Genomic DNA, 15,170 nt, shown 5'->3' on the forward strand with positions numbered 1-15,170 from the left:
ATTTCAGCTCCCTCTTCCTTTAGATTAAGTGGTTTAAGGCCAACAAAATCAAGGATAGATACATTTGGGCAATAAAACCCGCTCCAAGTGGAGCTAGTGCTTGGAAAAAAGTCCTTGGAATAAGAACAAATATCCGAAGAGTTAAAGAGCAAAATTGGAGATGGGAACAATACACATATGTTCTTTGAAATTGGCCTCCATTTGGGCCTCTAATCAAGAAATATGGGGGCAATATTCATAAGAGAGCTCTCTCTTCCTCTTGAGGCAAAGGTTTCTTGTATAATAAAAGAGGGTTCTTGGTGCTGGCCTAGAAGACTGACAGTTAGAGGTTCTGAAATAAAAGAGATAATATGTTTGCTCCCAACCCTTCAGTCCATGATTCTGTTTCTTTTGCTGGGATCAGGAGCAGTTCAGCCAGACCCATCTTTCATCACATTTGGGAGACAATAAAGGACAAAGAAAAGCTGGTTAATTGGGCTTATGTTATGTGGTTTAAAGGCACATTCCCAGATTTACAATCAGTCTAGTTCTCTTTATGGAATAAACTGGCTGACAAGATGAAGTCACTCTTTACCTCAAACCTATTTTTTCTATCACAAGGCAACCAAGGGATCATCTGTTCTTCTCTTGTCCATTCTCTAGCCAAATCTACTTGGAGGTAGCAGAAAGCCTGAAAATGGTCATTGCTTCGGAGGAGGTGAATGCAAGGCTTTCAAAAATGACAAAGAGCCTCAAACCAGATTATAGCTACCTCATCCTGGCAGCTTGTATCTATCATATCTGGAAATCTAGGAATCAAACAGCCTTCAAGGGCTTGTTTCAGTTGTAAAGGGGCTTTTTGCTCTATAAGAAGGGCTAACTACATACCTCTTGTTCAGAGATTCAGACCCTCAACGAAGGACAATTTGTTTTGTTGAAAGGAGCTGTGCCAGACATTGATAGGTCTGATATGCCAAAATTTTGGGGCGGGGGGGGCGGGTGTTGGGAAAAATGGCATGCCATGGACACAGCTGCATTCATTTCTTGGAATAGGAAGAGAATTCTGTCGATTGATTGATAAACAAATGCAGATTTATTTTACTATGTACTGGTAGCCCATAAAAATAATAAATTGATAAAATCTTAACGATACATACATCAGTCCTTTCTTGCTTATTACTTGTTTCTAAGTGTGTTATTTTGGATGAATGCATTAATTGAATGCAATTGGGTGCTTCTCTAATCATACATCAGTCCTTTCCAGCTTATTACTTGTGTTTAACTTTCTAAGTGTGTTATTTTGGATGAATATGATGATTTAATGCAATTGGGTGCTTGTCTGACAGTCTTCCTCATGTCTTGCCTACTTTTGATTAAACAGAACATGATTTCAGTCCTTTCCTGCTTATTACTTGTTTCTAAGTTGTGGATGAATACGATGATTGAATCAAATTGGGTGCTTGTCTAACAGTCTTCCTCATGTCTTGCCTACTTCTTGATTAAACAAAACATGATTGGATTATGATTATTAATTACTATAAGTAGGAAATCAGAAGTTTGAATAAATTATTGCAAGTTTATCTATTACATACACAACATTATCTTATTACACCTGAGGCTTCACCATGTGAAGTTGTCAACATTGTACATGTCATTGATTTTCCCTATTATTAGGCCCAAATCATGTCAAACCTACGCTTCATTCCTTGTCCATGTCATAAAAACTCCTTGTTTAATTTTTTAAAAAGATTCATCTCTATAAAGCACCACAGGTCCACAGTTCCCCAAACCGTGTAAAATTTACCATTCAAGTATGTTAAAGCTTGATATACATTGTTAGCCTACAACTTAATAGTTTAAACTTTTAGGTGAAGTGGTTTCTAACATGGTATCAAAGCTGTTTATTAGGAGATCCTAAGTTCTAGTCTTGTTGCCCGCATTTATTGTATGGTGTTTAAAAAAATAATAATGTATTCCCTATCATGGATGTTATTCGTCATGTATTTATCTCTCCACGTGCTGTCAGGCTGCACGTGCAGGGGAGTGTTAAAGCTTGATATACACTGTTGGCTCACAACATAATAGTTTAAGCTTTTAGATAAAGTGATAATATAACAAAGTCCACAGTATGCCCGAACAAAATCTTTTGTAGACAAATAGTTGAGCTTCATTTTTTATGTCAGACCTTGGAAATGAGTGCAGACTCTACACATTCAAGTCTTTAGTCAGACAAAGAGCTTCAATCAGGTCCATTAATAAACAATAATTCAGAATACGTATAATCATAGCATTGCACGTGTTAATCAGGAGGCTTTCTGAAATGATATAATGCTTTAAAAACTGAAACATATAATGCTTTAAAACAACTGTTCCCACAATCAACCAATAACATCATATCACAACAATGGATGGGGCAACAACACACACCTGAACTACAGCTTATTCGCATCTCGTTGGTTTCATCAATGTTAACAACAAATGGTTAAATCATCTAACGTCTCCCTAATCACAGCCTTCAGCATGGAATACAAACTCTCTTCATTCTTTCCCAATTATTCTACTCAAGCCAACACTCTGTAATAATAAATTGAGGCTCGAGGAACCAAACAGGCACCACGACACCTCCTCCATCTTGCAAAGCTGCCAGAAATTCAAATTTTCTTTCCAGCTTGTACAATAGCAAACAACAAATGAATGGCATTTAAGAAGAAGAAGAAGAAAATCTAGATTGAGCCACTTCACACGTTTCAAAGATTCATTAATTGTAGAAGAACATAGAATCAAGCAATAGCAAACCAAGGAATGAAGAACGAAATGTATTGATGATTAAATACAAAAAACAGGAATGATAATCGAGAATAGATCACACCCAATCCGACCCCAACCCAACCGATGAGTAAACACAAGAATTTCGCATGAAAGATAACGGAAGGATAAGAGCACGTACTGGAAAGAGCCAGAACCCTAGGTTTGGCCATGTGACGCCCTAATTTGGCAGATTTGCCCCAGGCCCCGCGGCTCTTGGCCACACGGATCGACATGACGATTTTCTGCTTGGTGCCCTCGATAGCGGCCTCGCAGGCTCGCCGAAGCTCGGCGTCGTCGGCGCTCGATTTCGCCATTGCAGCTCCGCGCAACGAAGTGGAGCTCGATTTGAAGAAGATCAGGTACTCAAACCTCCCTGATGTGATAACAGAGCGGGGGAGAATGGATGAACGTGGACGTCCGTACCGACGGGTGAAAATGAAAAATAAAAGATGCGCTGAAAAGTATAGTTCAACGAGAACACGCACGCCTATCAGTACACGAGGCTCAAATGATTAAGTTGAATGTGGATTTTGGATATGGGTGCGGGCATGCCTAGTTGGATCAAATATATCCGTATTGCTTTTTAATCGGATCATTAATAAATGGGTCGGAATATTGGAGTGACGTCACTTACATGAACATTCACATAGCATTTTGTTTTTCGTTTTTCTTTTTTATTTTTTAAATAACAAAGTTATCATTTTTCTATTATAAAAAATAACAAATTCTTTTTTTCTTATTAGTAAAGGTAAATATATTAATCGAGTGTGTATATACAACATACTCTGAGCATCCTCAGGCTCAGAGGGCAAACAAGCCCTCATCACATTGCATTACAATGCAATCAACAGACAAGTCAAAAAGCCCCTCTAACAAACAAAACTCATTCTATCCAACTACCAGGACATCAAAAAAATAAGTATCATAATCTAACCTGGATTCTCGACCCCAATCTAAAGTGCCAGATCCAATATACTATTGTAGCCACACAGGCACGCGTAGCTACTAATGTTATTCGTGTCCCTATAACTTCTCTTCTCATCCATTTTAAGGCAGCATTTAAAGTTGTCATTCTCCTATGCTATCCAAGCCAGGCTCTAAGATAATTCCAGACCTCCTTAACCACTCTGCATTTGAAGAATAAGTGATTCACTGTCTCAATTTCAGACATGCACAGGGCACAAGGCAACTCCTTATCCTCACCCAAGAGTTTGTCATTAGTTAACAAATTTATTTTTGGCACCTACCCATAGTATGAAGGAGTATTTTGCAGTGCATCCACTTCTCGAGAGCAGTGGATACTATGGCAGTTTAGCACCTTTGTTTCTCCAAAAATTATAAGCTTTAGAACATATTATCTCATTTTCAGAACATCATAGCTCCAACTGTTTCACTGCATTCAGTCTGTCACCACATTGAAGTATCAGTATATTTCTAATCTCCACAATTTTTTTGAACAAAGGAGAATCATCGTGTCTGGTTAAGATCTCCCAAATGACAATGTAGAAATTAATTTTATTCTTTATATGATTGTAATTGAGGTGTTTTGGATGCTCAACTTAGTCATCGATTCTTTTTACTATTTAGAGAATTTTATACTATTTTTCACAAATGACAATGTTGAAATTAATTTTATTCCAATGACTTTTGTGAAAGGTAATCTTGTCACTTAGAAAAACAAGAAGTAGAAGGTTATGGCAAGATCAAGCGTAGGAACTGAATTCCAAGGTATAGATCATGATACATGCAAATTGTTGCAGATGTGTGTTCTAAAAGATTTGGGGATTGAATATGCAAAATTTATTAATCTTCATTATGATAAAAAGGCAATCATTGAGATTGCATAGAATCTTAGACAACATGACCACACCAAATATGTCGAAGTTGATAGTCATTTCATCAAAGAGAACCTTGATCAAAAGATTATATAATTTCCATTTGTCTAGTCCGAAAGCCAATTAGCTGATATGCTCACGAAAGCAATTTTAGGAAAGGTTTTCCATGATATGATTGACAAGTTGGGCATGATAGATATCTATGCTCTAACTTAAGGGGGAGTGTCTGTTAGGAATCTGAGAGCAAAAAAACACATACTAGAAAAACAGATGACACTAGAAATTATGTGGTTCGGTCTAGATTGACCTACGTCCACGGAGCACACCACAATCCACTATGAAACCGAGAGAAAAATACAAACCCTCAGGCAGCTCTCTCTGCACTCTTCCTCACTTTCTTTTCTGCATTCTACCTCTCTTCTCTGTACGTTTTTCACTTGCACGCACCTCTGTATTTATAGATGGCTGGAGGAATTACATTAAATGGTGATGGAGGAATTACAATAAATCGGCGGACACAGCTTAATGCAGCTCCAGCTTGCACGCGGCACCAGCTTACACACGCATCTCCTGGCTCCAACTACTCAACAATCTCCTACTAGGAGACGGAGGTGCCTCCTCAACCAGTATATGGTTAAATAATGTGCTCAAATATGTCTTCAGGAATGAAGACCAACTGAAGTTGAACACAACTTCAGCTTCCCTATAATCACCACCTTTGTTAACATATCTGTCGGATTCTTACTACCTTGGATTTTTTCTAGTGTCAACACTTTATCCTCTAATAGAGATCTGACGAAATGATAAAGTAATCCAATGTGTTTGGTTCTGGAATGAAATGCAGAGTTCTTTGCCAGATGTATTGCACTCTGACTGTCATTGTACAAAACATTTCTTTCCTGCTTTATTCCGAGCTCTATTAACAAACCTTGAAGTCAAATCATCTCTTTACTTGCTTATGTCACGGCTACATACTCAGCTTCTGTAGTGGATAGAATAACAATCTTTTGTATCTGTGACATCCAACTAATAGATGTTGTGCCAACAGTAAATATATATTGGGTGGTGCTTCTACGATGATCAATTTCACTTGCAAAATCAGCATCTACATACCCTTGAATTTTCAAGTCGCTTTTGCTGAAACATAGGCACTTATCAATAGTGCCACGTAGATATCTCAAAATCCACTTTACTGCTTCCCAATGAGTCTTCCCTGAATTTGACATACACCTGCTGACAACTCCCACTGCTTGGCCAATATCTGGTCTGGTACCAACCATAGCATACATGAGACTTCCAACGGCTGAGGCGTATGGTACCTTAGCCATGAAATTTTTTTCTTCATATGTCTAGGGAGACTGATCCTTAGAGAGATGGAAGTGACCTTCCAATGGTGTATTTACTGTTTTGGCGCTGCTCATGTTAAACCTCTGTAAAACACGGCTAATGTACTCTAATTGAGATAATCACAATGTACCTTGTTGCTTATCTCTAGAGATCCGCATCCCAAGAATCTGCTTTGCAAGATCCAAGTCTTTCATGTCAAACTCCTCTGACAATTGCTGCTTCAATTTTCTAATCTCTTCTATATCTGATCCTGCAACTAGCGTATCATCAACATATAACAATAGGATAATATAGCTAGTACGATACCTCTTGAAGTAGCAACAGTGGTCGACATTACACTTCTGAAAATTTTTCCTCTGCATATAGCTGTCAAATTTCTTATACCATTGCCTAGGAGCTTGTTTGAGACCATACAAGCTCTTCTTCAATCAGCACACAAGATTCTCTTTACCTTTAACTGAGTAACCTTCTGGTTGTTGCATATAAATTTCTTCATCAAGGTCACTGTGAATAAAAGTCGTCTTCACGTCCAACTGCTTAAGATGTAAGCTCTCTGAGGTAACAATACTCAAGACAAATATGATGGTTGTCAGCTTCACAAATGGTGCAAAAATATCAATGTAGTCAATTCCTTCCTTTTACTCAAAACTTTTGACTACTAACTGGGCTTTATACCTCTTGGATCCATCATTCTCTTCTTTGATCATGTACATATGAAGAGTCTTCTTACCTTTGAGCAACTTAGCTAGTTCCCATGTTTTGTTGGAGGTAAGAGACTTCATCTCGTCTTTTATTGCAAGCTCCCACTTCCTCGAATCTCCTGCCTGACATGCTTCAACATAGCATTCGGGTTCTCATCCATCTGTAAGAAGTAAATGATTCACATACCTCCTATTTGGTACATGCTGCCGAGAAGATCTCCTAAGCTCTAGAGCTAGAGTAGGAGGTAGTGGTGCAATAATTTGCTCCACAGGTTCCTCTACTTGAGGATTCTCGATGTTTTGCTAAGGATTCTTGGTGTTCCGCTGACGTGTCCTTACACCTTTTAGGACATCATCCACATCTACATAGGTTGTTTCAAACTCTATAGGTTCTGTTATGTGTTTATCTTTGTACATTACCTTTTCATCAAAAATCATATCTCTGCTTCTGATCACCTTTTTATTTTCATCATCCAAAATGCGATGCCCATATTCATCTTCACCATAACCGACGAAGGTGCATTTTTGGGATTTTAGATCAAGCTTATTCTTGATATGATCATTGATATGTACATATGCAATACAATCAAAAACTCTCAAATATGAAAGTATTACCTCTTTACCGCTCCATACTTCTTCTGGTAGTATATAGTCCAATGGTATTGATGGACTCCTGTTAATCAAGTAAACTACTGTGTTGACTACTTCTGCCCAAAACATCTTTGGTAAGCTTGACTGTATATGCATGCTTCTAGCTTTTTCTGTCAACAATTTATTCATCTGTTCGGCTACGCTGTTGTGCTATAGTTCTTTCCATTCCAATACCATGCTTATAGTAGAATTTCTTGAACTCGGTGTCATCATACTCACCACCGTTATCGGTTCTCAATTTCTTGATTTTCAAACCAGTTTCATTTTCAACCATTGCTTTCCAAATTTTAAAAGCATCAAAGACATCAGATTTTTTTTTTTTCAGGAAGTAAACCCATACCTTCCGAGAATGATCGTCAATAAATGTTACGAAGTAATGCTTCCCAGTTGTGAATGAAATGGTCGTTGGTCCCCATACATTTGAATGGACTAGTTCAAGTCTCTCCTTCTTTGGGGTACTGGTGTTTGTCTGGAAACTGACTCTCTTCTGTTTCCCAAGTATGCAATCTCACATTTGTCAATCTTCACTAACTGTAAATCACTCAACTTTCCTTTTGAATGCATCACACTGAGCCCTTTCTCACTCAGGTGTCCGAGTCGTTGATGCCAAATATTGTTATCATCATTTCTTATAGCAACTGTAATAGATATGCATGCATTAGGAGTTACATAAAGAGTTCCACTTTTCTTACCTCGTGTAATCGTTAGTGCACCCTTTGAAATCTTCCATTCATCACTAATGAAAGTTGTGTTATATCCTTCCTCTGCCAGTTGACCAACTGAGATCAAGTTCTTCCTCAGGTTTGGAATATATCTGACATCTTTCAACTTCCATACTAACCCATTCATCTTGATCTTCACTGTCCCCTTGCCGGTAATGTCGCAAGGTTGATCATTGTCAAGGTATACTTAACCGAAGTCACCTGGTGTATACGCCTCTAGGTAATTTCTACTGTAAGTGTCATGAAATATAGCTTCAGAGTCTAACACCCAAGACTCCTTTTTGCTCTCCAAAGAGCAGATCAACATATAATCATTTTCTGAAGCAACATTTGCTTCTGTTTTCGCCTTCATCTCATATTCTTTCTTCGGACCTTTGCACTGGTTTCTGTAATAACTAGTTTTTCCACAATTCCAGCACTCAATATTCTTTGTACCTTGAGAACCTGTGTCTTAAGCACCTCTGGGTTTTCTAGATCTGGACTGCCTAGACGTAGATCTATCATGATTGTTTGATCGTCCATGCCTGCTTCCTCTACCTTGACTTTCCATGTTCAAGGCTAAACTCAAAGTGGAACCATGGTTTGACTGTATTCTAATTTCTTCCGTCAAAATCATGCTGGCGACCTCATCGTATACTAGTTTTGATTTACCTGCAGAGCTACTGATTACAGTAACAATACCATTCCAACTTTCGGGCAACTGATTGAGATTATGTAGGGCACGAATCTCACTATTAAATGTAATCCTGACTAAAGCGAGTTGATCCGACAACTTGTTGAAACTATTCAAATACCTACTAAAACTTTCACCTACAGACATAGTCATAGTAAATAACTTTTTCATAAGATGTACCTTATTAGCGGCTGACAGCTGCTCGTACATGTTAGAAAGAAAATCCATCAAAGACTTGGTGGATAATATGTGCTTGATATTAAATGCCACAGATTTTGACAATGTCATTCTGATAGCTCCGAAAGCTTTTCGGTCAAGCAACTCCCACTCATCCTCATTCATAGATCTTGACTTTCCCTTCAATGGTAAGTGCAACTCCTTTCCATATAAGTAATCTTTAATTTGCATCTTCTAGAAACCGAAATTGTTGCCGTTAAACATCTTGATCTTTGAGTTCTTTTCACTTGACATCTCGATTTTCTGATCTAGAGATAGAATTAGCTCAAATGGACTGAACAATTGGATCCAGAATGGTCGAAAACCTTAGAAATGGTTTAAGTCTTCAAAAAAACGACTCCAAAATGGCTTCAAAAAACCCAGTCAAACCCTCGGTCAAATCTGGTCAAACACAGTCAAATTTAACAGAATATACCTCTAACTGATAGAATATTCCTTACGACATCATTGATGCCATTAACAGATGTCGTTTGTTGACATGGCATGGCAGGGTGTGGGGTCCACTGCTGTCATGGCGCTGATGTGGCACTATGGGTCCCACTGGATGCGTGGTAGATGATGTGGCAGTGCTGACGTGCCAATTGCTGCAGTTGCCACGTGGCAACTAATGGGGATACTGCGTGTCGGATGGTCGGGTCTAGATCAACTAGTATGGATCCAGGTTGGGTATAGTCCAGGTCTGGAGTAGGTTATCGGGTCGGGTCGAAGCAGCTGGGTGAGAAAGACACATGGAGCACGTGCAGGTGCATATGGTGCCGTCAGGGCTCCTTTTGAGCTCTGGTTTGCACCGTTGGCTTCATCTCGACGAGATGAACGTGATGGTGGCCTTAAAATTCAATTTCGAGACACTGAACAGGGCTCTGTTTTCGGTGAATTTCTCCAATTTGGTGTTTTTGCTTCGAACCAGGCTCTTATACCCCTTGTTAGGAATCTGAGAGCAAAAAAACACACACCAGAAATTATGTGGTTCGGTCTAGATTGACCTACGTCCATGGAGCACACCACAATCCACTATGAAATCGGGAGAAAAATATAAACTCTTGGGCAGCTCTCTCTGCACTCTTCCTCACTCTCTTTTATGCATTCTACCTCGCTTCTCTGTACATTTTTCACTTGCACACACCTCTCTATTTATAGATGGTTTGAGGAATTACATTAAATGGTGATGGAGGAATTACAATAAATCGGCAGACAGCTCAACGCAGCTCCAGCTTGCACGCGACACCAACTCACACACGTGTCTCTTGACTCCAGCTACTCAACAATGTCATCATGAGTTGCATGTGTGGTGTAATTATTAGATTGATTAAGTAATTAATCCGAGGAATCTGGTTAGTTGACCAATCTTATGTATTGAATATAATAATATTAGTTTCCCTTATAATAGGATTGTTTACTGCTTTATTGGATGTAATTGTATTTATATATTGCCTCTGACTTGAAAATAATATAGAATGAAAATTATCCATAGACACCATTAGTTAATAATATCTTAATGAGATTCGCTAACCTTTTTAGAGTTAATTAGAGTAACAAATATAATTATCTGAATTCAATAAGTATAAGTCCTTAATTGCACTAACAAAAAATATAGGGACCCAAATATGTTATAGTTAATAATATTTTGATTTATTTTTTATTTAACATAAATCTTTATAGGGTATAAATCTCAGTTTCACCATTTGGTGTCACTTAGGTGGATCTAACGGCTTATCTAGATTGGAGTTCCGGGTCATAAAAAAAAAAAAAATTATCTGTTTGGCCTCTATTTTAGAATCTTATAACTTAAAATTCTCAAATAAAAAATTTAGTAGACCATATTCCATCCAAATTTATAATTCATATTCTGATAATATTGCATCAATGATATTTCAATTAATCGATAAAATAAAAATAAAAGTTAATTAATTATATTAAAAATAAATAAAATATATATTATATGTCCAATTGTTCAATTGCTCTCGCAAGCATGTGTATATACATGTATTGAAACTCGAAACCTTTAATATGAATTTCTTAAATTTTATTTTTTTCCAATATAAGTGCATAAAGAAATGGACCTTACACCAAGAAAAATTCATGATTTTGCTGCATTATTATTAGACAAGACATGATTTTGTTGCATTATTATTAGACGTGACAACATGTGATGAGACCAAATAATTAAACAGATATAGAAAAGTCCGCAACTTTATTTCATGATTCATGAGCCCAAAAATTCATTATAAATTTCTCATCCTACTGTTCAACTCGAGAATGGAGTAAAATAATTTATTTCAACAGTTGTGATGAAATCTTGTTGAATGAGTTTTACTAGTGGATTTGGTAAAATGGACAAAAATCTGTTAATTCGAACCAAATTCGATCCTGTTAAATTGACTCATAATCGATCCGCATATTAAATGAGTCGAAAATGATTTGAATTTTTTTATCCGCTTCTAAATGAGTCGGTTGGCGGATTTAAGATTTTACCAACTGGATATTCGCTGACAACTAATGCATGTTTAAATTCATTGATAATCTAATATGTTAATGCTTATTAAGCATCAAATCTATTAGCATAGGCTCTATTGGTCAAGGCCTAGTTCCACACTCTCAATTTTTGCACTACCTATATACGCCTCTAGGTCTACCCTTTGCCCACATTCAAACTCAATTCCAAATGCTTACTTTGTGTTAAAGTTACCATAACTCAACAATTGTTCTACAATAGAAAAGCATTCTACTGACTTTGACTCGGTGTTGGAATATCCCCAATTTTTTATATGTTGCAACTCAGCTAACTAATTTTACTTTGTTCAAGAAGTTCACTAATTATTTAAAGCTACTAGTTTAGCGCATAATTATATCTAACTATTGTTAATTATTTTATAAAAAATAAAAAAGTTATAAAATATTTCCTTCTATTTAATATGTTATATTAAAAATATAATTTTATCTACTTGAACTCAATAGGTTTCTCGCCATAAGGTACTCTCACATTGAATAAGGAGTTCAATTAAATAGATAAAGATTAATTAATAATTTATAATACACAGACTGTAACGATGAATTTAAAAGGCTACATCCATGTTGTATTCACGTCTAATAATAATGCAGCAAAATCATGAATTATTCTTGGTGTAAGGTTCATTTCTTTGTGCACTGGGCTACTCTATGGGGGGACATATAGCTAGATATAGACAGCACATTAAGTAATGAATATGGTAAATTAATTAAAGTGGGGAAGATTGAAATTTCAATATATACATATATATTCATTACTACTTTGGTTAATTTATCATATTCATTACTTAATGTCATGTCTATATCTAGCTATATGTTTGCTCATAGAGTAGCCCAGTGCATAGAGAAATGGACCTTACACTAAGAAAAATTTATGATTTTGTTGACCAAATAATTAAACACATATAGAAAACACTAAAGATGAATTTAAAAGGCTACATCCATGTTGTGTTCATATATATTCTATTATATAAACAACGTGATCTCAAAGAGCCATTAGTGTCTGTGGGGCTAAGAATAAGCATCACGTCTGAGCCTAGACATGTAAAGGCAAAAGGCACTAAAGAAATTCAAACATTCCAAGACTACCATATACTAATTTTGCCCACAAAAATTAATCGAGTTTTATAGCCTACTGTAATCTCTCGTAGGAAGGACAACTTGAAGGGTGGGAGTTGGACTCTTGTGGTGACTGTTGGGTTAGTGAAGGCTGCCTTGTTGACTTGAATGACAATCCAGCTACCGTTGATGCTCATATGTACAGGTACAATAATACATAATCAAATGCAAAAAACTCATGTTTTTTATAAAATATCTGTGAAAAATTAAAGGAAGAAGAATATAAAAAAAAAAAAAAAAAAACTTTGTTCAAAAATTGTATATCTTACAACAATTTACAACCCCTATTTATACTTATAATTGGGGAACAATAGAATAAATACAAAATTAATCCTAAATTAATTTCCAGCTCCTTTCTATAATAACGAGATTTGCTGACTTTTCTCAAAAAGAAATATCACGTAATTGAGGCCTCATGTTTGCTCTTTGATTTGTGGTCTTCCTCAACACTCCCCCTCAAGTTGGTGTGGATATTTATAACACCCAACTTGCTAAGTAGGTAGTTAAATTGTGCAACTCCAAGAGTTTTGGTAAATAAATCATCGGGTTGTTGGCTTGTGTGCATATGGATTGTTTGAATGATCCCATTTTGGAGTTTTTCTTGAACCACATGAAAATCTATCTCGATATGCTTGGTTCGTTCATGAAACACTGGATTTGAGGCTATATGTATAGCAACTTTTAATCATAGTATGGTTTGACTGGTTTAGAATATGTCACTACAAGATCTGAGAGTAAAGATTTTAACCGAGTGACCTCACAACATGTGGAGGCCATAGATCTATACTTTGCTTCAGCTGAGTAACGAGATACCGTTGTTTGCTTCTTGGTCTTCCAGAAAGTGAGTGATTTTTCGAGCAGGATGCAATACCCGGTGACTGATCATCTAGTGTCCCTGCAGCCTGCCCAGTCTGCATCACAGTATGCATGGAGTTGAATTTCACTAGAAGCCGACAAGAAAAGCCCCTGGCCTGGAGATTTCTTAATGTACCGCAAGTCTCTGTGTGATGCATCCAAGTGTGGTATACGTGGCTTGTCCATAAACTGACTTAGTACATGTAATACATAGGATAAGTCTGGTCTTGTGACATCCAAATAAATCAGTCTTCCAATAAGTCGTCTATATTATGAAGGGTCTATAATGAGTTCACCTTCACTCTCGCTGAGTGCAAGGTTTTGTTCCATGGGAAAGTTGCTAGGCTTAGCTCCAAGGAAGCCAGCATCTTCTAGTATCTCAAGGGCATACTTCCTTTGTGATAGAAATATTCCTTTGGCTGAACGAGCCACTTCAATTCCCAAGAAATACTTGAGAATTCCCAGAACTTTGAGCTTTAAGTGGTCACTTAGAAGTTTCTTGACCGCATTGATCTGCTCCAAACTGTTTCCTACAACGATAATATCATCCACATATACTAAAATGACAGTGAAATTGTTCTTATTGGATCGGATGAAAATTGAGTAATCTGTCTTGGACTGTGAATATCGTGCATCAATAAGGGTGGATGAGAGCTTGGCATACCATTGCTTTGAGGCTTGTTTAAGGCCATAGAGAGACTTAATGTGCTTGTATACTCTAGTCACCCCTTCATCTAAATCCTAGTGGAAGCTACATGTATACTTCTTCTTCCAGATCTCTATAGAGGAAAGCGTTGTTGACATCAAGCTGATGAAGATGCCAGTTTTGCACGGAAGCAAGTGCTAGAATGGTGCAAACAGTGGTCATCATGGCGACTGGAGTAAATGTCTCGGTGTAGTCAATGCCTTTTTGTTGACTGTAACCCTTGGTAACGAGGTGAGCCTTGTATCGTTCGATGGATCCATATAGATTGCATTTGATCTTATAGCCCCATTTACATCTAATAGGCTTCTTACCAAGAGGGAGAGGAATGAGGATCCAGGTATTGTTGAGCTCGAGAGCATCAATCTCAACATGCATAGCAGTATGCCAGTTTGGATCGGTTATAGCATGCAAGAAAGATTGTGGTTCTTTGGCAAGAGAGATAGCCATGGCGAAGGCACGGTGAATAGGAGTTAAGCGAGAATAAGAAAGGTAATCAGTGAGAGGATAAAGAGTACCTGATGAAAGGACCAGCACAAAGTCAGATGATTGAGTGGGCGGTCGAGATGGTAGAACTTGTTCCATAAGAAAATCCTTCAAGTATGTCAGTGGTTTAGTGGGACGACTAGATCGTTAGGGAACTGGAGAAGGAGATGTTGATGGTGATGGTGATGGTGGCGAAATAGGAGATGGTGATGGTGATGGTGACAGAATGGGAGACGGGTCATCTAGAATATGGTTAAGGGAAAATACAGGACAAGGTAGGACAGCCCAATAAAAAAAATATATTCAAAGTATTTCAAAACGTGTGTAGTGTGTGTGTGTGTGTGTGTGTGGGCATGTGTAGAGGCTAGCTTACCAAGGATGTACTTCCAGTAGATAACATAGCTCTCCTTGCCCCATTCACTCTCATGGATATCATAACTTTGAATTTTTTCAGGACAAACGTTGGATAGGTGGTGAGGTTTAGAGCTTAAGATGTCATGAAAATGGTCAGCAGAAGCCTTGATCTCCACTTTTGCCTCCAACTTCTCC

At 37.5% G+C, this 15,170-nt stretch overlaps 1 protein-coding gene across 1 annotated transcript in view; it reads right to left on the bottom strand.

Moving 5' to 3' along the window:
* Positions 1-3,278, bottom strand: part of LOC131162474 (exocyst complex component SEC3A) — a 56,282-nt gene extending 53,004 nt beyond the window's left edge. The window contains exon 1 of the mRNA XM_058118999.1: positions 2,927-3,278. Coding sequence (XP_057974982.1) covers positions 2,927-3,101 — 175 coding nt within the window. The 5' untranslated portion in view covers positions 3,102-3,278. The remainder of the gene's footprint in view (positions 1-2,926) is intronic.
* Between the last annotated feature and the right edge of the window lie 11,892 nt (positions 3,279-15,170).

Source organism: Malania oleifera, chromosome 8, assembly GCF_029873635.1.
Source record: "Malania oleifera isolate guangnan ecotype guangnan chromosome 8, ASM2987363v1, whole genome shotgun sequence".
Lineage (NCBI taxonomy): Eukaryota > Viridiplantae > Streptophyta > Magnoliopsida > Santalales > Ximeniaceae > Malania > Malania oleifera.